Raw genomic sequence first — 23,614 nt, forward strand, 5'->3', positions numbered from 1 at the left:
TGTGTGACTTGCCCCAAGTGGGTTTCCATGGCCAAGCAGAGATTTGAACCTTAGTCTCCTGAACTCCAAGTCCATAACATCACACTGGCTTTCTCATATTTTAACTAAATAAATGGAGGTGGGGTTCCAAATTTGTTGGAGGGAAGGAGAGTAGACTTCATATAGCGCTTCCTTCCATACTACACATTTATAGTGCTATTATTCCGCTTCAACTGCCATGACGGCATCCTGGGGAATCCTGGGATTTTCAATTTAGGGAGGGGAGCTTGGAAGCCAGAGAGCTCTAATGCCTCCCCAAATTACAAACCCTAGGATCCCATAGGATTCAGCCATAGCAATTAAGGGGGGGGGGGATTGAAGAGCTATAGTTGCGTAGTACGAAAGGACTGCAGGTTGTACAAATAACGTGGGAAGATAGAACTTATCAGCTGTCCCCTAGTAACCTGTAACTAAGGCATATTGTTGTGATGAAAGTGTAAGAAATTTATTTTCTGACCCCCTTTCCCAACTCATGCACACCTTTCTAATGGATCTTTGCTTCATTAATTGTGGGTTTCTGTACCTTCCTCCTCCTTCCCTTCACCCAGCAAGGACCGTTTAACGGCAAAAAAATTACAAAACTAAAAGTCAGCGGGACACTAGTTTGTTCCTGAAAGACATGCTCAGCGCCCTCTTTTTATTTGATTTAGTTTTAAGCGGGAACTTTTTGGCCGCCTAGTTATTTGAAAATAGCCCTGCAACGCCTCCTGTGGCTTTGAGACAGAGCCTCACGTTCCGCAGCTTGGGACTCCTACTGCTCTTTATTTTGTTTTCCTTTTTTTAAAAAAAAGAAAGAATATTATTTTAAAAATAGCCCTGTGTGCTATCCCAGACAGAACAAACAATTCTTTGTGAGCCAAACGTTTTGCACGGAGACTGCTGGAAGGAGATTTTCTCTCGAGTGTGCATTTCTAATGCATTCCGCCAGCCAGCCAGACTGGCCACAGTCCTTCCTACTGGGAATGCGGTTCCTTTTTCGGTAGGGGTGCATTGTGTTTTATTGGTTCCTTTTTCAGGTTTGTTTTGGAATCCAAAATTCCAGAAAAGCTGACTTCTGGAAAGCTCCTGCTTTCTTAATTCGCTCTAAGCCTTCCCCTGGCTTCACATTTTCCCTCATCCCTTTCATTGGCGTATCAGCCAAATCTACTGTGGCCATGAATGTGATTTCCTTCTGTGCAGGCCTGCTTTGTTGGGGAGTTGGGGAAGATGGAACGATTCTCCCTAATACCAACATAAGGAAAAAAACTGGCAGATTCTCCCTGTAAATATCTGGGATGCTACACCCTACAGATTTCAGGAGAGCCCCTTCTCTCCGTTCTACTACGTTCCCAGGACATTTGTTGGGGAAAAGGGACAGGGTTTTCTAGGATGGCTGTCTGCCTTCCCAGGGACATTTGGTGTGAACAAGAAAGAGGGCCTTCTCAGTGACTGTTCCCAGACTTTGAAACTCCCACCGTAGGGAGGCTAAGATGGCTCTGTCTACCTTCCCAGGAACGTTTGGTGGGAAGAAGGGAGAGGACTTTCTCAGTGACTGCTCCCAGACTTTGGAACTCCTTCCTGAAGGAAGTTAGGAAGACTCCTTCTACTTTCTTAGGACATTTAGTGGAGGGGTCTGGAAGGTGTTACAGTCTCATAGAGGGCTTCCTAGGTCTCCTAGGTGTTTAATGTGGCTCAGTGGTGTCACTAGGGGGGTGCAGACCGCACCAAGTGACAATCTAAGGAGGGGTGACACCACTGCTTCTCAAAGACCTACCGTTTGGCAGAAATGGGCTGTGGCATTCATTTGTTTCCCATTAAAATGCTTTAAGTGGTGGTGAGAGTGGGGTGAAACTCAGTGGGAAGAGAAAGGAGAGGCCCAGAATTTTTTAAATTTTAAGTTTGAAAATTTTATTTTATTTAAAAAAAATGAAATTTTGAAAAAAAAATAATTCTTTTTAAATTTACCTTAAAAACATCATATTTTAACAAAATATTCACTATATATACTTAAGTGTGTGTAGGTTGAATGCATGATATTTAATTTGAAGGTATAATTTTAATATTGCTAGTTGTTTATGTCAAAACTATTAGCATGACATTCATTCATGTGTAGAAATTAGGGTTTACAAGTAACATTGGTGCAAAAAAGCATTACTAAGGCTTCTGTATAGTGTGAAATGGGAGAATATCAATGGAGGGGTGACACTGTGAGTGACCACACTGGGTGACACCAATCCTAGGGACGCCACGATGTGGCTCCCTAGTCTCTCACAGTTGCCCACCCGAGAGAGTATCTCAATAAATTATGGAACAATTGAGTTGTGTTCTGAAGTCGATTTTCATCCAGCCTCTCTTGGCCTGATGCTCCCTCATGGCCTAGGAAGATGGGGAGGAAAAAAATCTTATGCAGATGGTCTTTCCCATTCATTTCTCACTAAGGAGATTAAGTTTCTACGAATGAGACCAGTGAAAGGAGATTTGGGGAGGGGATGTGTGCCAGGGCAGCAGTTTCTAGGGATGCTGTATATGCAGTCCAACTGTTCTAGTGAATTTGACATGCTGTAATCTTTGCCCTTGATAAAAAGGAGTTGGCTGGAAGAGAGATGCATACCACTGTCATACGCTGCCCCCTCCCCAAATTTCAGTGCCAGGTTTGATGCAGTCATATAATCTGCTTTTTGCAGATGGTTTTTCATTCATGTTAGCAATTGGAGTTTTCCACAGATCTGCTGTGTTGTAGTTTGTGGTGGGCTGAGTGCCTTCAAGATCCCATTGCCTTTCAGCTTCTAAAAGTTTATTTGTCTCTGGTTATGGGGAGGCCATTCCTCCTTGCCAGAGGCAGCCAGGTGACTGATTGTGGACCAGCCATTCTTTCTAAGCATTTATTTATTGTATCTGTCCACCAGAATTAATGCAGCTTGACACCACTTTAACTGTCATGGCTTCATCCTACGGAATCCAGGAATTTGTAGTTTATTGTGTCACCAGAGTGCGCTGACAAAGGCGGCTAAATATTTCACAAAATGACAAATCCCAACAACTTTGTGAGGTATACCATGCTGTCAGAGTGTGGCAACCCCAAGGTTATACATTGAGTGCCAGGGTTGAAGTTTTGAATGCAGGTCTTCCTAACTTTAGACCAGCATTCCAGGGGAGCCTGTGTCCCTCTTGAATGTTTTTAGATTGCAGTTCCCATTATCCCCCACCACTGTAGTCAAGGCCAGTGATGATGGGAAGTATAGTCCTAATATCTTCAGGAAGGATGGGAGTTTCTGCCTGCAGCTTTCCCTACACTGGCTTGAGATGTGGGAAACCCCCTTGGACAAAAATGGCATTCTTAATTTGAACTATTATATTGATCTAGTAATGAAGTTGGTATTAAAACAGGTTGCGCTCCATTTTTGTGGACTCTGTTTTGAGCCGCTGTCAGAAATAAAATAACAGGACCAACCAACTTTGGGTTCGCATTGTAGGTTGTTGCAGGAGGTTTTCTCCTTTCCATTTCAGCAGATGTGCCTCATTATGCCCCAAGTTGATACCTCATCCTTGGTTTTCCTCTCTTCTGTCTCTTTAGCTGGAAAGAGGTGACTTCCTCTCAGAAGAATGGCGAGAGAGAATTGCAAATACAAGGTACGGCAATAGTCGATTTGTGGTTAATCTGGATTTTCAGAAGTAAAATGGTTTCCCCGAAACTCTTCTCCTTCCTCACTTTGGAATGCTTTCATGCCTATGAGGGGCTTTCTGTATGATTTTAGGGCAGAGATTACCCAAACATCTCTCTCTCTCTCTCTCACACACACACACACAATCATACATTGGAGAAACTCAAAGGCATTCTTACAATAGTTGAAATCTGTCCACCTTTCCACTTCCCTTTAGCCACAAGCAACAGAGCTTTCAGGAAAAAGTTTTACATTAAAATTTGATATTTAAGAAAGAAGAGGAGGGGAGAAGCATGTTTTATGAACACAGAGCCCATTGACGTTTATCTTTCTCATTTTGCTGCAACATCAGTTAAATATTACAATTCCTTCAGCAACATCTGCATGCAATTGCTTTTTTTATTTCACTCTTTCACAAAGGCAGAAACTGCCCCACCCAAATATTGAGTTCTGGCTTGAGTTTAACCTGATCAGAGTCCCCTTGAGAAACAATGATCATAACAATGCGAAATGCCCCCCTGTCCCATCTCAACGTATGTGTCACCCCGTTACTCCTCAGTGCTTTAAAGTGATACCAAGATGCCTGGCTGTTTTCTTAATACTCTTTTGTTTCCTTGCAGTGTTATTTTTGTGAATAACTTTGCCTTTGGTCCTGAGGTGGATCACCAGTTGAAGGAACGCTTCGCAAACATGAAGGAAGGTAATGAGTCGAGCCCACTGTGGCCAGTGCTTTCTTGTGGTTTTGGGGTTTATTTTATGGAGATAAACAAACTAAGATGGAGCAGTGGTCCATGCTCTGTGTTCCAAGATGTGTGGTGTGCTTGTGAAGACCTTTTGTGTGTGTTGGTGGCTCTGGCTGCCTTCCTAACTCTTATCAGTCCTCTTAGCTTCTTACCCTTTCCTCTTCTCTCTATTTTCACACTGGAAAAATTGTTAGGGCAAAGAATGGCCTCTTACTTCTGTCCCTCTGCAAAACTAAGTAAACCCTGGCGCTTTGTTATTGTTGTGTACCTTCAAGTCGTTTCTGACTTATTGCGACTCTAAGGCAAACCTGTCATGGGTTTTCTTGGCAAGGTTTGTTCAGAAGAGGTTTGCCATTGCCATTCTCTGAGGCTGAGAGCATGTGACTTACCCAGAGTCACTGACTAGGTGACCATGGCTGAGCCGGGAATCAAACCCTGGTCTCCAGAGTCTTAGTCCAACACAAACCAGTGTGGCATGCCGGCTCTCTCTCTGGTGCTACCATCACTACTAACTGTATTAAGGACTTTCTCAAGAATACTCTTTCTAATACCATAAACCAAGGGTGGGCCAAATGTAGCCCACAAGCCACTGGTCCTCTGGACCCCACTTTTCCAGTCACTGAAGGCCCCCACCAGTCCCCCAAGGCCCCTAACTCACCCACATTTTAAAATGGTTTTGTTTGGCATCATTTCAGGCATTTATTTTCTACCAAATCTGCATAGAGAAGCCCCAAAAATGTTCAGTAATACCCCCAGCCTCACATAGAACCCCCTGACACCCCAACTGCCTCTTGTTTCCTCCATAGTCCTTCTCAAAATGGTGTCAGGGATGCAACATCACCTCTGGACACCCTTTTGGGAAGGACTTGGATGAAAATAGGTGTTTGGGGCAGAGAGAGAGAGAGTGCAACCTACAGTGGAGTGAGGAACAGAATTGGCCCCTGCCTGCCATTCAGTTGCCCACACCTGCCATATAACCAGATATTTCTTCAGATGCATTTGGCTATAACTCCCAGTAGGCATGCTGTGGAATAATAGGACTTTTGCTTTTGGGGTTTCCCCATAGGCCACTCTTTGGGTACCAGGTGGTCTAGGTCCTTTGGGTTGCTCTTATGTCCCCTGTATAAAATTGCTAATCCTGGTTCTCACCCTTAAAAAGAAACCTGACTCTGTTTAATTTCTCCTTGTAAAAAAACAAAAACAATATACTCTCTCTCTCTCTCTCTCTCTCTCTCTCTCTCTCTCTCTCTCTTTCTCTCTCTCTCTCTCTCTCTCTGTGTGTGTGTGTGTGTGTGTGTGTAAACCCACCCAGTTGGAGACTCCACATCTGTTCTTGAAACATGATCCATTGCCCTTGACAGGCCTCTTGGCTATAAAATTCCCTCCCCAGCACTTTGCATAAAGGTTTTTTTCCTTTCACCTGCCAGGCATAAGGCTTCTTATCCAAAACGTTTCTCAGTTTGGCTGTGGAAAATAATTACTTTGCGCATCTGGTGTGTGTAATGGCAGCACACTCTCTGTTTCAGAGGCTCTTGTCAATTGAGTCTCTCAGACCCCCATTTTTTTTGCCTTCATCACAGAGTTTCCTTGGCCACTCAGCAAATACATTGAAAACTTGGGCAAATAATATAAAGATGCTGAGCTATGCCCCGATCTAGTGTAATCCTAGTAGTAGCATCAGGATTTTTGTCCTTCCTATAGTGCCAAAAACAGATTCTGGAGAGTCTTCTGCATGCATCTCCACTTTTGCCATTTTCTTAGAAGCTTTTGCTTGCAGTCTGTGGGCTTCCAAAAATTTATCATTGTTCCATCTAAAACCCGCTGACTGCTGAAAGCAAATGGCCAAAGTACTTTCCTGGCTTTTGCGTTGCTCCTTGCTAATGTATTTACTGGTTTCTCCTCTTTTTCCATCAAAAGCTGCACTCATTTCCTTGTTGACAGATCATTTGTCTCATTTCAAAAAAATTGCATCAGCACCTGCATCTTCGCACCGTAGTAGTGCACTTAAGTGATGAAATTTTTTTGTACCATATATAGATCCCTTCAGCGAGGATCACAGAGATAGATTTGTAGCTCCTTCCATCATGACATAACAAAAGGATTTAATTGCCAATCTACTGTGTATTGTTGACCAACACTTCTGGTTCTGTGTTAAATGCCTTTGCCACTCATGCCAATTCCGAACATGTGCATTTGCACCACAGAGATACAGGATACCCGCATCTGCATAGGCAGAACTCAATCATAGAATCATAGAGTTGAAAGATACCTCAAGGGTCTTCCAGTCCTGCCATGCAGGAATGCATATAATGCTAGAGTTGGAAGGGATCCCAAGGGTCATCCAGTTCAACCTCCTTCTGCCATGCAAGAAGACACCATCAAAGCATCGCCGACGGATGGCCATTCAGTCTCTGTTTAAAAACCTCCAAAGAAGGAGACTCCCCCGCCCACCCCACCGTTGCACAGCTCTTACCCTCAGGAAGTTTTTTCCAATTTTAGGAGGGATCTCTTTTCCTGAAGTTTGAATCCATTGCTCCATATGCCGTTCTCTGGAGCAACAGAAAACAAGCTTGTTCCATCCTCAGCATGACATCCTTTCATATATTTAATCATGGCTATCATGCCCCCTCTTAACTTTTTCTTCCCCAGCTCCTTGAGCCGCTTCTCATAGAGCTTGGAGGTTTCTAGACCTTCCACCATTTTGGTCACCCTCCTCTGGGCATGCTCCAGCTTCTCAACATCCTTCTTGAATTCTGGTGCCCAGAACTGGACCCAATAGAGGTCTGGCCAAAGTAGAATAGAGTGACACTATCACTTACCTCAATTTAGGCACTACATTCATATTGGATACAGCCTAGTATTGCATTGGCTTTCTTAGCTGACTCATGTTCAGCCTGTGGTCCACTATGGCAGCTTTCAGTCTCATTGGATAATGGAGCTGTGTTTACACATTTAGAGTCATGGAAACTTATAGTTGGAAGGGGCTGCAATGGCCATGCAGTCAAGTATCCCCCCTGCAGGAATAGACAACTAAAGCACTCCTGAAAGATGTTCATCCAACCTCAGTTTAAAGATTTACAATGAAGGGTAATCCACCACCTTCTGTGGCAGTTCATTCCACAATCAAACAGCTCTGAACAGTCAACAAGTTCTGTCTAACATTTAGGTGGAATCTCTTCTGGCAATTTGAACCCACTGGTCCATCTTCTGGCCTCTGGAGCAGCAGAAAGCAAGCTGGCTCCATCTTCTACCTGACATCAGGTTTCTTAAATATGACTATCATGTCACCTCTCAGTCTTCTCTGCGGATTGTCCCACATGTTAATCTCTGTTGCTACTTCTTTCAAGCATGTAGTCAGTGACCATCATAACTTCCCATAGGTACTTGATACCACATGGCTGCCAAATAAAACTGCACTTATAGAAATACATCAAGCCGTAAACTGACTTGAGTTTGTGCTCATTCAGATTTCTCAAGCAGACCCCTTTCATCTTTGGGTTTTCCTGTAGAAAAAGATTGCTCCAACTTTATAAGTTTTCACTCAATGTCTCTGTCTTTGCTACATCGGTTTACTTCATTGCTTAGCTGTATTCCTCCATCTCTATCTTCCCAATTGTATCAATGCTGTTTTGGATGCTTGTCTGAGCCGGTGTGTTTGGCTGCTCCAAGGTGTATTGTTTTTTAAAAGCTGGTGCATGTATGTATTTTACAAACATTTTTTTTCTTGTGCTCTTCCTTCCCCTCCTTCAGCTCTTCAGACAAAAGGTGTAGCTTTAGATGTGGCAAGTGTTTACCTCTGTATTTACCCATGTTGTTGGTTTTTCAATGTTGGTTCTTCAGAATGCGTAACAACTCGAAGGAGGAAGTACCATGCTTTCACCTTTTGGTGCCCACCAAAATCATAACCTCAAAGATAAACCATTGTTAGGAAGTGCTGCAAAATGTCATGGTTTTGGGGTCCTTTTAATTTAAATATTTCTTTTGCATTCCCTAACACCGATGCCTAGTCTTGGGACAAAGGAGTCTGTATAGTTTGAAATAAATAATTGCTTAAATGTTAAAGAGGTGAGCTGCATTCAAACTAAGTACCCATTCATCTTTGGATGGTAAGATTTTCAGTGTTAACATTTTTCTGACACACACACTCAAAACTCCACCTGTTCCTGTCTGCCTTTCCATCACTAAGGGAAATTAACATTCTGCTGTGATCTTCCCTTTCTTCCCAGGTGGCCAGATTGTATCCTCGAAACCTTTCGCACCGCTAAACTTCAGAATAAACAGTCGAAACTTGAGCGGTAAGGGCTGACTTGTCTCACTTGGGCGCATGTTTCTCAGAGTTGTTGAGCCAGGGATCTAAGCAGCAGTACTCAGTTTTGTGTGTAAAACCTATGGGAGTTCTGTATACATAATAATAATAATAATAATAATAATAATAATAATAATACCGCATTCCCCAGTTTCTGCAAGGGCCTCTTTTAACACTGAAAGGCCTGGGTAATCTAAAAGGTCCTATGCTTCCAGCATGGTGTAATGGCTTGAGTGTTGGACTAGGACACTGGGAGACCAGGGTTCGAACCTGGCTCGACCATGCAGACTGGGTAACCTTGGCCAAGTCACACTCTCTCAGCCTCAGAGGATGGTAGTGTCAACCCCGACTATAGAAACTTGCCAAGAAATCCCCATGATGAGGTTGCCATAAGTCGGAAATGGCAAAAGACAGCAGACAGCATTTTGGAGCTCTCTTGAGGTTCAGAAGTGAATTGCAGCATGGAGCCTTATAGAGGAAGGAGGAGAGATTGCAATTGATAGGAGTCAGATTGTCTGAGCATGGTAGAAATGCCATAAGGGTGGGCACTTCCCATTGCTGGATCCATCCAAGCATAGGCTTCCAGGATGCTGTTTTTTCCCCAGAGCTGTTGGACTCCCAGCGCAAATATATCGGCCTTATGCTTGCTGCAGTCATCCTAGTCACATGGGGGTGAGGGGAAAGTGAGCACAGTGGAGGGTGTTCTCCCAAGCCCCACTTTACTCAACTCTGTCCATGAGTTCCACATATTGAAGATTAGAAGGAAGGCTCTGTTCACGTTCTCTTGAACACAAGTAGAAGCTTCTGTGCCTAGGAATCGAAGAGTCATAGATTAGGAAGCAATAAATCTCTGGACATATTGGAACTTATTTTCCGCTGCTCCAGAACACACAAGAAAAAACATACTGTATTCAAATTAAAAGAAATATATATTCCATTTGGAAGAGCTTCTTCAGTGGAATAAGCAGTTCTCTAGGGTGGTGGACTCCACCTTTAGAGATGAAAGAGTCACCTTAGGGTTGCCATAGGTCAGAAATGACTTGGAAGTCACACAACAGCACCAACAAACAGAGGTTGGATGGCCATTTGGAATGTTTAGTTGTACAGTATATTCTTGCTTGGCAGTTGCACTAGCTGCCTTTTGGAGGTCCTGTTCTAATCTATGAATTTCTGCACAAGCAATTCTGAATTTTGGTCTCTTGCTTTCAAAGACATTGGCACTATAATGAGAGTTGTAGAATTGTCACCACTGAAAGGATCTGTCTCATGGACCGGGAAACCAGTTTCTTACTACCTGCATACCATTGATCGAACAATAGTGAGTATGTTCAGGGCAATCGGGGTGGAAATGTGCCAGATTGTTATAACCTGTTGTTGGTTTTGTGGCCAACCAGTTCCCAAAAACACGGCAGAAATGCCCCCACACCTCCTAAAGGTAATCTGATGGCATTTGGAGGCAAAAAAGCTTTTCTTTATGGTGGGCCTGGATGACATAGTTTGCCCTCCCCTTTGGTAAACCTTGACTTAATGTGATGTGAGGAATATGGTCTCTATATCAAATGATCCTTACAGTTGTCAACCGTGAGGGTTGCTGTGAGGTTTTTTACATTGTTTTAGAGAGGCAGTACTTGCTGCTTTGCATCTCCTTTGTGAAGACGTATGCCGAGTTCTGAAATATACCTTCTGTTCACAGGAATGATACCCACTTGTCTTTTCTTCCCTCTTGTTTTTAGCTTGAAAACTACTTCTCTAGTCTCAAAAATCCAAAACTCAGGGTAAGCGCTGATTCCTAATGATTGTATTTGGGCTTGGGTATATTCACCTGTGTGGAAGCAGCCCTTCAGACAACCCATTCCTAGATATCATGTGTAAGGTAGTGCCAACATGTTATATCATGATATGTTACACCTTTCACTTTATATAGCACCTAACATTATACCTTATAGTAGACAAGTACCACTCTCTCAGCCTCAGAAGAAGGCAAGGGCAAACCGCCTCTGAACAGATTCTGCCAAGAAAACCCTGTGAGAGATTCACCTTAGGGTCACCATAAGCCAGAAATTACCTGAAGTCATGCCAGAGAAAAGCAGTCTAAATAGTGATATATAGATAGACAAATATATTGTTTTATATAGGGATGGATGGATGAATGGATAGATAGTGTAGTATATAAGACATAAAGTATATGTCATGAAATATTAGCACAAAGTCTGATACCTGGAATAAATGATATAGTTATCAAAATGCGCCTTTGTGAACTAGGCTGGATTGGCATTGGCCTATTTTGATAATTTTCGATCCCAGAACCACTGCACTATAATACATTTTTGAAGGCCTAGTTATATCTTGTGTCCCTCAGCACCAGATTGCCTATTGGATTATCTCTCCATTTTCTCCTCACTTACCCATTGTAGGAGGAACAAGAGGCAGCTAGGCGCAGACAGCAAAAAGAAAACAAGAGTAACACAACGACTCCGACAAAAGTCCAAGAGAACAAGGTCTGAACTCACAAACGCTCTGTTTCATGTCACTGGCTTTCTCTCTAGAATGGTCAGGTTTAGGCTGCATGGTGGCCATGTGCCAGTCCCTAGAAAAGCATATTTAGCTGTGTTGGCTCATAGTTTTGGGGGAGGGGGAGAAACTAAGAGTGTGTAAGTCACACTCTCTCAGCCTCAGAGAGAAGCAAAGGCAAACCTCCCTCCTCAGCACAAAACTTGTCAAGAAAGCCCTTCCCTGCCTCTTCCTACCTGGGGAGAAATTCTTTAGGAACTTTCTATCACTCATCTCAAATTTGTATTCCCTCTCCCTTTCCTTTTATCTCTTAACTTCCTCCCACACCTGCCATTTTTAAAAAAAGCAGGACGATGGTGCTGAAGAAGAGAAACTCCCCGGAGCCAACGCCATCAAAAAGCCTTCTCCGTCCAAAGCGCGCAAGAAGAAGCTGAGCAAGAAGGGAAGGAAAATGGCTGGGAGGAAGCGCGGGCGCCCCAAGAAGATGAACGTTGGGAATGCAGAGCGCAAACCCAAGAAGAACCAGACTGCGCTGGAGCTGCTCCATTCTCAAACCGTCTCACAGACATGCTCATCCTCTCCTCAGGGTAAGGCCTTTTGTGCCTTTTGTGTTGACAGTTAGAGTCTCTGTCTCAGATGGTTGACTTGAATATGTTGAAACAACATCAGCACCCACAAATTGGATAAATCCCCTCTGCAGGCTGGTCCTGCAGTTCCAAGCCCTTTCCCCTCTCTCTCTGCCATCTTTCCCCATTTGCCTTCTGTCAGAGATAAGCCTCAATTTTATATCCCTTCTCCCCTGTAGCCCACTCTTCACAGTATTCCCTGAGCTGTGATCAGCTGGCTCCACTTCGGCCTTTGCACAAAAGCATTTGTCTTCTTTTTTTCTCTCCCCATTTTTTCCCTCTCCAGATGCATACAGGTCACCCCATAGCCCATTCTACCAACTACCTCCGAAAGTGCAGCGGCATTCGTCAAACCAGCTCTTGGTGACTCCAACCCCTCCTGCACTCCAGAAGCTGCTAGGTAATGAGGCCTGTGCTCCTCTGGACTTGGAGGGAGGGAAGATGTCCAACACTCAAACCACTACACTACAGTGGTTCTCTTGGGATTCTGCCATCAGGAAAAAGTAAGGCCCCCAAACCTGAAGGCTGCTCACCTCTGATTTAGACATGATATATTGCACGGAAGGTTTGACAATTGAAAACTGTCTACAGGGTTGATGTTTGTGTTTGTCTGTCTTGTCCCTTCTCCCCTCCTGCTGTCCTTGCAGATTCTTTTAAGATCCAGTACATGCAATTCATGGCATACATGAAGACCCCTCAGTACAAGGCGAACCTTCAGCAGTTGCTGGAACAGGAGAAGGTATGTAGAAATCAGATGATGCGAGGTCCAGGGGGAGGTGGAAGGCAATAGCTAGCTGCAGATGGCATGCTAAAACATCCTGTAGTTGTTGAGTGCCTTCAAGTTATTTCTGACTTACGGCAGCCTGACAGCAAACCTATCATGGGGCTTTCTTGACAGGGTTTGGATATAAACTGCTCCTGGCCACTGATGACCCACATAGTAACCATGCTTTATAATTTTGTCTATTGCTCTTCTGAAGCTGTATCACCCAGTGGATGGAGTAGAATCAATACCCTGTTGCCTTTCTGTAGTGTTGCTGCTGCTGCTGCTGCTTTAAATTCCTCCTTTTTCTCTCCTTTCTCAGGAAAAGAACACTCAGCTGCTAGGAAAGGCCCAGCAGTTGTTTACTCACTGTCAGGCTCAGAAAGAAGAAATCAAGCGATTGTTCCAGCAGAAGTTAGATGAGGTATGTGGGAGTGGTGGGATCATGCCTGGGTGGGTCTCTCCTCAGCAGGATCAAATGCCCAAAGAGATGGCCTGCAGATGCCTCTGAGGTAGCAAAAGCTGGGATGGTAATGGGGTAATCTTAACTACATTCTGTCCTCATCTTCTAGCTGGGCGTTAAGGCTCTGACGTACAACGACCTTATTCAGGCCCAGAAAGAGATCTCTGCTCACAACCAGCAGTTGAAGGAACAGAGCAAGCAGTTGGAGAAAGACAACAGTGAGCTCAGGAACCAGAGTTTACAGCTGGTAGGTTCCTTCCAAAGGTATCTAGGTTCACACAGCTGCGCGGACAAACAGAGCTTCCCTGGATATCCTACCCAATTATTATTTAGCTATCATGTTAGGTTCCACTTGAAAAGGATTGAGAACCATGTGATGAGAGAGATGCTCCTTTGGTGAGGCTGCTGCCAGTGAGAATTGGCTAAATGGCCTAGGATCACCTCTCTCCCTCTTACCTCTCTACCATCTCTTCATCCTATCTAGATGGGCTGTAGCTCAGTGCAGGAACTTTACTGTATTTAGAATATTTTTACCCTGCCTTTTAGCCAAAAAGCCTCCCAGAATGGCTTACATCATTAAAGTTGCAGTTCCCTATCCTCAGGTTTATATCCTAAAACACACAAGGAAAAAGGATGACAGTGGAGGAGGAAATTATGTCCATCAGAAGCTGGCTGCTGACCTCTCTGCCAGAGCAAAGGCAGTTGGGAAATGGAGAAAGGGCCTCTCACCAGCCACTGGGGCCAAAGCACTATGGAGCTGTGCCTGGCTGATCCTCTGTCCCTCAGAGTCCATAGGAGTGGCAGTTAGAACATGGAAGGAGGGCCTCTCACCAGCCTCTGGGCTAAGCCATGATGGACATGATGGTCCACTCCTTGGCGTATCCAGTGACAAAGATCTTGATTAGCAATGCTCAGTGAGACTGATTGTTAGAAAAGTTGCTGTCCAAGAGAGTAGGTCATAAATGAGCTGAATTCCAAGAGCTGCTCTACACTGTAGAACAGCTTCAGTGGGCTAGGCAAACCCTGATACCTTCAGTCAGGTGAAATGATAATATGTAGGATTTTTTTTGTAAAGAAAGCCGAACAATACCATTGTCTAGCTCACCCATCTTTCCCCTTTGTCTGTCTGTCTCTCTCTTCACTTAACAACCCATATCCATCTAGTTGAAGGCCAGGTGCGAAGAACTGAAGCTGGACTGGTCAACCCTTTCACTGGAGAATCTGCTCAAAGAAAAGCAAGCACTGAAAAACCAGATTTCTGAGAAGCAGAAGCATTGCTTGGAACTGCAGGTAGGGTATGGATTCAGTGTAAAACTCCATGTTAGGAGCAGCTCCTCTTTTTCATTCTCTGACTCTCTCTCTGTATGCCTTCTTTTAGCTACATTCTGTTTTATTTCGAGTGAATGTGTATGTCTCATTTTCACATGCCGCAGTGCCAGTAGAGGACATCTGGCCGCTCTTTTAGTTGCTGCCAGTTGGATTTTGGCCAAGGATTAATTAATTCCTCTGTGCGCACGAGATACTCGAGTTTTCCTCTCGGCTGTGGGTCACACAATGGCTATGGGAGCAGAAAGACCGGGCTAGCAGCAAAAAGGCTTGAAAGGACAGACAGTGAAACTCCCCTGCTCCCTAAAACCAAAAGTTTATTGTAAAACAGTGGCGTTTAAATCATCCCCTGCCCCTTTTGCCCTTGCTTTTTTCAGATCAGCATCGTGGAGCTTGAGAAGAGCCAAAGGCAGCAGGAACTGCTGCAGCTAAAGTCATACATGCCCCCTGAGGAGTCCTTGCTGACACAGCCTCGGCACAAAAGCCACCTGAGCCGTGAAGCAGAACCCGACCAGGGCCTCTTCCACCTTGAGCTGGAGTGCTCCAAGTTCCCGCCGCCCCAGATCAACGGCATGAGCCCAGAGCTCTCCATGAATGGCCATGCCACAGCCTACGAGATTCACAATGCCCTCAGCCGCCCCACTTCCAAGCAGAGCACCCCCCAGTACCCGGCTCCTCACCTGGACCAAGATATCGTTCCTTGCACCCCCAACCACAGTTCCAGGCAGAAGCCAGACAAGGCATCTAGCTTGTCCTTGCCGGATTATACCAGGTTTTCCCCGGCCAAGATTGCCCTCCGGAGGCATTTGAACCAGGACCACGTTGGTGGTGGGAAAGCATCCTGTGGAGAGAATCATCAGAGGTAAGTGGGAGGGGAGGGCAGGAGGCCAGTCTGAGAATCTCGGTAGTACTACTTCTATATATATTGGTTTGCTTGTTTCTTTGTTTAGAGAATTTATACTCCACCTTTCAGCCAAAAGGCTCCCAGAGTGGCTTGAAAATTGTTAACGTGGCAGTTCAGATTGGATAGGATAGTGCACATGGCTATAGCATTTTGACCCATGCCATACAGAGTCTTTTGGTACTTCTAAAGACAGACCTATTAGTTGTGGCATCTTACTCTTAATTTTGTATATACAGGTTAGGCTTCCCTTACCTGGAATTGTGAAATCCTCCAAGATCCACAAGTGTCCATATAGAATGGCTGAGATAATTGTTATGATTATTGTTACATTTATTTATACCCCCCTTCCTGCAAAACTGGGACTCGGGCATAATCAGTAAGGTTTAAGGGAAATGGAATGCAAAAGGTGCAGGGTAACAATGATCCAAAAGGTATTTAAAATGGTTACTGTGACCCTTCAGAAGCAACATAAAACAACTGCAGGGAAATATCAGGAGCAAGGGGGAAATTCACACACTCTCTGTTTATCTTTCTGCCCCTCAGAAGATGGTCTACAATTACTAGCTTTCTTACTGGGGAGCAAATGTCACTTGAAAAGCAGAGAAACCCTCAAACCTTTTTTAAATTTAATAATGCCTTTTTAATTTTCAGAGTTGAGCACCTAAAGGAGAATGGCCTTACCTTTCCAAGCCCTACGCTATCAAATGGCATAAAAATGAGTCCTCTGGAACCCCGGCCATCTTCTCCAGCAGCCTTGCCAGTCACAAATGAGAAGGTGAAGAAACTGCTGTGTGTCATTGCAAGCCTTTGTATCCGAGTAGCAGTTTTATCATGTACTAACTTGAGGGGAAATTGATGCTTTGCACCATAGGTATAAGCATAATTCAGACATAGGATGGAATTCTGTTGGTTAATGCCAACTAGAGTAGACCCATTAAGTCAGTTGTCGAATGGTGATTCAACACATAGGCAGATCCAATTAATTCATTGGGTCTACTCCATAATAGACTTAATAAAAGACAGCATTAACCAACAAAAGCCTGGTAAGCACAGCCCTTTTACCTCTATGGGTTACGGCAGTACACAGTTACAGAAATCCTTCACTGTGTGCTGCAGTAGCAGCAGATATTGCTGCTAAATGTAGATACTTGGCTAGGTAAAAATCCTCCCTGGGGAGTGGCTGTGAAGTGTGACTGTTGGAACAGCAAGACTTGGGTGTGCGTGTATGTGTTTGTGGATTCATATGTTAGTTGACTGTCTGCATCTGTAAAAAGTATACAGCACAAACCCTGTATTCACGGGCCTGGTATTCACCGTTTCACTTACCTGTGTCTGAAAAAATATCGTCCTCTAGGCATCTGGAAATACAGGGTTTGCTATTATCCATGGTTTTCACTATCCAGAATAAATCTTTGAATGTATCCCCAGCAGACACGGAGGTTGCACTGTATTTGCTGGTGTGGAAGTGGGGCAGCATTACCCACACTTTTCCAAACACCACCTCTGCTCTTCCCATGTTTTGCCAAAAGCACAGGCTGGAGGTGAAAGGTTCAAATTTTGTCCTTGTCTGCTTTTTGTATGTTTGCAGGCTTTGCGTGAGAGGTCATCTGTGAATAACGGGGAGACGATCACCAGCCTTCCCATCAGTATTCCCCTCAGCACAGTGCAGCCCAATAAACTCCCTGTTAGTATCCCCCTGGCCAGCGTAGTCCTACCTAGCCGTGTTGAGAAGGTGGTGAGTAAGGATCCGTTTTTTGTTTCTCTCTCATGCAAAGCCAGACCATGTTATTCCTAAGTGTGCTTTTGGGGTCCCAAGAACATCATTTTCCTTGGCTGAAATGAAACCACCTTTCTCCTTCTTTTCTTCCCCCCAGAGAAGCACACCCAGTCCTGTCCACCAGAATCGTGATTCCCTTTCAACACTTGAAAAACAATATGGTGCTAGTTCTCATAACGGCATTAGCAGTGCTGCTGGCAACAAGCCACTGACTTTGGCTACCTCAGGTGAGTCCTTTGCCTTCTGCCTCTGTTCTTTCCTACACAGATGGGTTGGAGGTTCTTGGGTGCTGAGAAGTTTTAAACTTCTAAACACTTTTGATTTTGCCATTTTATATAAGGAATACTATTTTACCACACCATTGTCTATAATGGTTCTTGAGCATTTTTGGTATCCATGTTGGAGGGTGTGTGTGTCTTGGAACCAAACCCCAGTGAAACTGCAACCCTTACCAAGGATTTCGTCCTTTGCACAGGTTTTTCTTATATGTCCGGCTCTGCGTCACTCAACGGGACTCTTCCCAACAGCCCTGCCCAGTCGAACCACAGCATCGACCACGCAGCTCTTGAAGATGTGTCCAGTTCAGGAAGTTTGTTCAACTCATCGGGATCTCGCAGCTCCACGCCTCAGCACCCTTCCTTACTTATGATGCCGTCACGGACCTCAGGGCAAAACTCACCTGCCCACCAGCACTCGGCGAGTCCCAGGTTGAATGGGCTCTCCCAGAACCTGGGAGGGGTGCTGCAATATGTGGAGGCCCAGAAGATGTTCTCTGAAGGCTCCCGAGGGGATGTACAGTCCGATCCAGCCTTCTCCGATCCCGAGAGTGAGGGCAAGAGGAGGATCATCTTCACCATCTCCCCTGCAACGGGAACCATCAAGCAATCCCCCTCAAACAAGCACAGCCCCCTCACTGCGAGCGTCCGGATGGAATGCGGCCAGGTGTACATGCAGGATGGGAAAAAGCGTGGGCGGAGGAAGCGGTCTTCCACGGGAACCCCAAGTGTCAATTCCGGGGTGTCACCAAAACGCAAATCGCTGCCTACAGTGGCTGGGCTCTTTGCTCAGCCATCGGGGTCTCCACTGAATATCAACTCCATGGTGAGAATCTGGAAGGTGTTGCCTTTGAAAGGTTAAGATGGGGCTGTTTAGAACAGGAGATCAGGAGTCTTCCTAGGCAACCAGGTTTGGAAGATTAATTTGGAGTTAAACCATAGCTAAGCATCCCCAGCAGGGAGCTGTCCAGCCTCTTTTTGAAGATGCCCAGAGAAGGAGACATCACCAGATAGTACCTTCCCTAAAAGAAAGCCCTGGACCACAGATTTTAAAAGTGAGGCACGCTCATAGATGCTTCATGAGGCTTCTTGGTGGGCGTTTGAAATGTCCCTTGGGGTGTCTTCCAACTCCAGGATTCTGTAGTTTCGAGAGCAACTGTCCCCAAAATAGTGTTCTTTCCTTCCAAATGCTGGAAGAGATGTTGGCCAGAATTGTCTTCGGTTCCAAGCGCTCTCTTTCTCTCTGTCATTCTCTCTCTTTCATGTACAAGCAGGTACTGAAAAGTTCTTGGCCAGACCAACATCCCAAAATTTGAGCATAATTTTGTCGCTGTAGCTTGCGAGAGGTGTTCTTTTGTATTGTAAATCCCCAATTTGTGTGCATAGACCATCCACTCTCCTCACCAGGTCTTTCTCCAGCTGACTGTTTCCTATTTCCAAACCTTAAAAAGAGTTTAAAAGGAAGCAGCTGAGCAGCATTTCACTGACCAGATGTCAGCATTATTTTTTGAAAGGGGAAAGAAACATGAGAAGCAATGTGCCAAATGTGTCAAGCTTTGGGATGAATATGTGGAATTGCACATACATTTTGTAGCTGTAGGTTATTCCCTTTTTGGTTGGGCTGAGAACATTTCAGCAAGCTCTCATAGAATTGGCTGGGAAACCTGTGGACCTTGCCCGGCTGAGGTTGACTACAACTCCCCTTTCTCCCAAGGTAGCATGAGCACAGTGGTTTGTGTTTGTGGGAGTTGTAGTCTACCCAAACAACTGTCTTGACCGCAGACACAGGGTTTTCTTTCTCCATTTACCTCTCTTCCAATTCTTCTACCTCTCTGATCCTTAACATATTTTTTCCAACTTTGTCTCTTTTTTCCTGTCCTTTCCCTTCTTCAGGTCAGTAACATTAACCAGCCTTTAGAAATAACAGCCATTTCTTCCCCTGAAAACTCCCTGAAGAATTCTCCTGTTCCATACCAGGACAACGACCAGCCGCCAGTGCTGAAAAAGGAGAAGCCGCTGCCCCAGACCAATGGCATCCATTACTCACCCCTGACATCCGATGAAGAGCAGGGATCGGAGGACGACCGGAACAGTACCAGGTGAGCTGAGCCACCCTTCTTTTGTTCTTAAATACTGTTTTCTTTCTGTAGTTCCCTTGAAGGCTCATGCAATGAGTAGGGTAACATATTTTGTAAATTAAACTCTCTTTCTGTTCCTTCCTTCCTAGGATTGAGAGGAAAATTGCAACGATATCTCTGGAAAGCAAATCTCCACAAAAGCCGATGGAAAACAGTAAGTCTGGATGTCTTTGATACATGTGCGTTCGGGTGCTTAGTATATTCTCTTTTTCTATTGATTATCATTGTTGCTGTACTTGGCTTGATTGATCTTGGACTCTCATCCTGTTGGGCTGCTCCTCTGTGAAGTTCAGATACATTTATTAATTTTTTATCTACCCAAGGCATTAATGTATTGCATCTTTGATCCATCAGCTCCCCAGGGGGATGCAGAAATGATAAAAATACATTAAAAAGTTTAAGTTACTATAAGCCAATTAAAAAACAATACAATCTCCTCTTTAAAAGTAGTGGTCAAAAACAGCCATTCCTGTTCATAGGGGTTTTGCTATCCTGCTACTTATTTATAGTATTTAAACTCCCTGGGCAGCTTATAAATCCTTAATTTGACAGTTCCCTGCTCTCAGGCTTACATCCTAGAGACAAGTCACACAAGGAGAAGGGTATAGCAATGAAGGAGGCAATTAGGACCTGCAGAAGCTGGCTGCTTTTCTCTCTCTCACTGGCCAGAGCAGTGCCAGTTGGAATATGGAGCCAAGACCTTTCAGCAGCTGCTGAGGCCAAAGCCCAATGGAGTTGTGCCTAGCTGTCCTTCTCTCTCTCAGAGACAATAGCAATGGCAATTGGAATATGAAGGGAAGACCTCTCATTATTACTGGAGCCAAAGTATGCTGGAGCCTTGCCTGACTGCTCTTCTCTCCCTCAGAGGCCACAGCAATAGCAGTTGGGATGGAGAGAGGACCTTTCCTCAGCCACTGGGATCAAGGCACAATGGCACTGTGTCTGGCTGCTCTTTTCTCCCTCCAAGGCCATAGCAGTTGGAACATGGAGGGCAGGCTTCTCACCAGCCACTGGCACCCCGGCACAGTGAAGCTGTGTCTGGCTACTCTTCTCTCCCTCAGACACAAGAGCAATGGCAATTGGAAGATGGAGAGAGGGCCTTTCACTAACTACTGGGGCCAAGTCATGATGGAGCTGTGCCTAGCTGTTCTTCTCCCACTCAGAGGAAATCCCTTCCTTCCTTCCTTCCTTCCTTCCTTCCTTCCTTCCTTCCTTCCTTCCTTCCTTTCTCTTTTTTTGGAGCATGCAAGGAGAGTAAAAAGATTGGAGTAAACCTACTTCCAAATGTGAGAGTCTCTCCCTCTATCTTTTTTTGTATATCAGGCCTCAGTTTAACTGGGAGAAAGCAAGCCAGCGAGAACGTGAACATGAGCAAGTGGAAATCGACCTTCTCTCCGATATCCGACATCAACTTGACCAAAACTATGGACAGTCCTTTGCAGGCATCAGCATCGTCCCTGGGCCAGAACTCCCTCTTTGCTGGTTTGAGGCCTTCCTCTGAGGACAGCCCAGCCGGAGACGCCAAGGCAGCTGCTGTGCACCCGAGGAAACATATGTCCGCCCCTGGGCCTGACGGGGTTGGGCAAAGTACAACCCCCCTGAATGGATTCACTTATAACGGAGGGTTGTCAGTGGACGGTTTACATAGCTTTATTGATGGTGCTTCGCTGCCTCATAAAAATGCCGACATGGTGACTGCGGCGGCCCTGGGCGGCTCCTCGCTGAGCTTCCTGGTGCAGCGGAACAAGGAATCTGGGGGCTCCGAGACAAACCTGTTCTTGAGCAAAAGACAGCTAGAAAGCCTGGGAGCTGGGAAGGGGGAAGACTTAAACTGGCCTGGGCCTAAATGCAAAGAGGGCAATGAACTCAGCCTCCGCCTAGGGACCACTACTGAAAAGGCCTCGCTGCTTCACAATGGCAAAACGGGCAGCAAAGGGCGGGAGTGGGACGTGGAGTTCAAGAACGGGCACAACCTCTTCATCGCCGCTGCTGCTGTTCCTCCCTCCAGTGGCCTCCTCAACGGCAAAGGACTCTCTGCGCCTCCCTCCAGCGGATCACCCGTGACGGCCTCCTCCGCCCAGGCACACCACTCCTTCTTGAACTCCTTAGCTTCCGGGTCGCAGTTCCCCCTCGGCCCCATGGTGACAAACTCCTCGGTACTGCAGTCCTTATTTAACTCGATGCCAGCCACCGGCCTGGTCCACGTCTCCTCGGCCGCCACCCGCTTGACCAACTCTCATGCGATGGGGAGTTTTTCCCCGGGGGTGACGGGTGGAACAGTTGGAGGTACCACTTTTTTTCATTTTCGTTTTCACAAGCACAGAGAGTCTTAGCTTGGTTGATCTTCCCAAAGTCCTCTTCTAAGGTTTACCATAAATTCATCCAGCTGAGGGCCTCGCAAGCTGTAGGGTTGTCAGTCCTTCCCCCGCCATCCCAAGAATGTATGTGTGAAATAACCTGTTTTCGGTGGAAGAGGCGATGTGTCCGAATGGCCCAGGTTAAACTCAAGGTGGTAAAAAGGTTGACCTAGACAGGGTGGTTCTTGATGGGTATCTTCTGTGTCTAGCCACAAAGTCACCTTTGGTCTTGCTAGGACCTGAACAGAAGCAGGTAAGTGCGTCTCCTTCCTGTCTAGGTTTTGTCCCATCGCTGCCCATTGCCTGCTGCTGTTTTCCATGCTTTACCTCATTGGCGTCTGAGCTATGACCATTACAATTCTGTTTTCCTTGGTTGCTTGCTTGCCTTTTGTTCATTTATTTTCGTTGTTGGCTTCTCTCGCTTATACAAAGTCCATCTGCTGAGCATTTTTTTTCTCTCCTGTTTGCAGGTATTTTTAACCATGTGGTGCCTTCTGCCTCCTCCTCCTCCTCTTCCACTCCCTCCCCTTCCACTTCCTCTTTTCCTTCTTCCGCTTCCTCCCTCCATTTCGGGACCACCTTGGGCAGCAGCACCGTCTCCAGCTGTGCCGTCCTCAGCTTAAACCCCTTGCCGGTTACGGCGGGCTCCCCGTCATTCCACGCACCCTCCGGCGAGCTCCAACACTCTGGTCGGGCCGCCGCGCAACCCTCCCTCCATACCTCTCCACCCCCAAATGTTTCACTCCCACCCCTGCCTCCGCTCCTCGCGTCTAACCCGGAACCCATCTTTCTGCAGAGTCTCTCTGCCTTGCCGCCATCCTCCACTGCTAACTCCACTTTGTCTGTTAAACTAGCTTCTCTCCAGCACAAAACCTCCCGCCCTTCCTTCACTGTCCACCACCCGCCTTTGCCTCGCTTGGCGCTGGCCCAGGCCGCGGCTGGGATCCCACAGACCAACGCGGCCGGCGCGCCCGCTATGTGGGTCGCCCTTGGCACGCAGTCGCCTTACGCTTCGCACCTCGCGGGGGTTAAGCCACGGTAAAAGCGGGATCCGCTTAGCTTTCTAAGCAGTTTGTGCTCGGCAAGGTAAGGCCGGTCTGGGCTCACAGGTGGGCAGGGTGCGTGTGTCTCTGTGTGTGTGTGTGTGTGTGTGAGAGAGAGAGGTGTGGGCAGGCAGCTCATGCTTAGAAAAAGTGGTGAGACTGGGTGGGCTTTCCATTTCAGGTTCACGATTTGCCACGGATTTCCCAAGGGCTGTGAAAAAGAAAAGCAATTATGTCCCAGTTCAAGCCTCTTCTCACCCAGGAGATCCAAGATTTCAGTCCCTGGTATTTGTAATTGAAAGGTTCCAGTAATACAGGGATGGGGGAGGATGATGATGAAAGTAGGATATAAATAAAGTGACTGACACTTTTCCGCACCGCAGAATCCATGGGCAAGCTGCATTCGTGATCATATTGCAGTCTGAGTGACTGACAGGCATGCCAACTAATGAAATGCAAGTTCAGCTGTCAGTCTTGACCCTCTCTAGTCATACCTTTGTTAACTTTATATGCTTTAAAGTATACCTATTAACATTTGCATGGTCCACTGTTTGCCCTTATTCATGTTTTTAAAATAAGAATTTAAGACTAGAGAGTAATTTGGTGAAAAAATGGACACCAGTCCATCAGGATGTCTTGCGTTATCACCCAACAGCCATTGTGGTTGGATGAAAGTTGGATGCACTTTCAGTAGTGTAAATA

The 23,614-nt window shown here is 45.7% G+C and overlaps 1 protein-coding gene across 6 annotated transcripts in view; it reads left to right on the forward strand.

Annotated features, from left to right (window-relative positions):
• The window catches only part of DOT1L (DOT1 like histone lysine methyltransferase), a 57,263-nt gene that overhangs the window by 27,142 nt on the left and 6,507 nt on the right, over positions 1-23,614 (forward strand). Inside the window, exons 8-28 of one of the 6 annotated variants that reach the window (XM_089535541.1) lie at positions 3,593-3,648; positions 4,301-4,380; positions 8,650-8,718; positions 9,941-10,047; positions 10,463-10,504; positions 11,144-11,227; positions 11,587-11,827; positions 12,153-12,266; positions 12,514-12,605; positions 12,952-13,053; positions 13,202-13,339; positions 14,257-14,382; positions 14,796-15,280; positions 15,974-16,097; positions 16,911-17,057; positions 17,197-17,326; positions 17,575-18,200; positions 19,268-19,473; positions 19,602-19,666; positions 20,836-21,798; positions 22,340-22,955. In XM_089535541.1, coding sequence (XP_089391667.1) covers positions 3,593-3,648; positions 4,301-4,380; positions 8,650-8,718; positions 9,941-10,047; positions 10,463-10,504; positions 11,144-11,227; positions 11,587-11,827; positions 12,153-12,266; positions 12,514-12,605; positions 12,952-13,053; positions 13,202-13,339; positions 14,257-14,382; positions 14,796-15,280; positions 15,974-16,097; positions 16,911-17,057; positions 17,197-17,326; positions 17,575-18,200; positions 19,268-19,473; positions 19,602-19,666; positions 20,836-21,798; positions 22,340-22,911 — 4,569 coding nt within the window. In that variant the 3' untranslated portion in view covers positions 22,912-22,955. The remainder of the gene's footprint in view (positions 1-3,592; positions 3,649-4,300; positions 4,381-8,649; positions 8,719-9,940; positions 10,048-10,462; positions 10,505-11,143; positions 11,228-11,586; positions 11,828-12,152; positions 12,267-12,513; positions 12,606-12,951; positions 13,054-13,201; positions 13,340-14,256; positions 14,383-14,795; positions 15,281-15,973; positions 16,098-16,910; positions 17,058-17,196; positions 17,327-17,574; positions 18,201-19,267; positions 19,474-19,601; positions 19,667-20,835; positions 21,799-22,339; positions 22,956-23,614) is intronic. The other 5 variants (XM_089535543.1, XM_089535542.1, XM_089535546.1 and 2 more) reach the window with 5 other exon arrangements.

Source organism: Sceloporus occidentalis, unplaced genomic scaffold, assembly GCF_023333645.1.
Source record: "Sceloporus occidentalis isolate IW3139 unplaced genomic scaffold, rSceOcc1.0.p SCAF_8, whole genome shotgun sequence".
NCBI classification, from domain to species: Eukaryota; Metazoa; Chordata; class Lepidosauria; order Squamata; family Phrynosomatidae; genus Sceloporus; species Sceloporus occidentalis.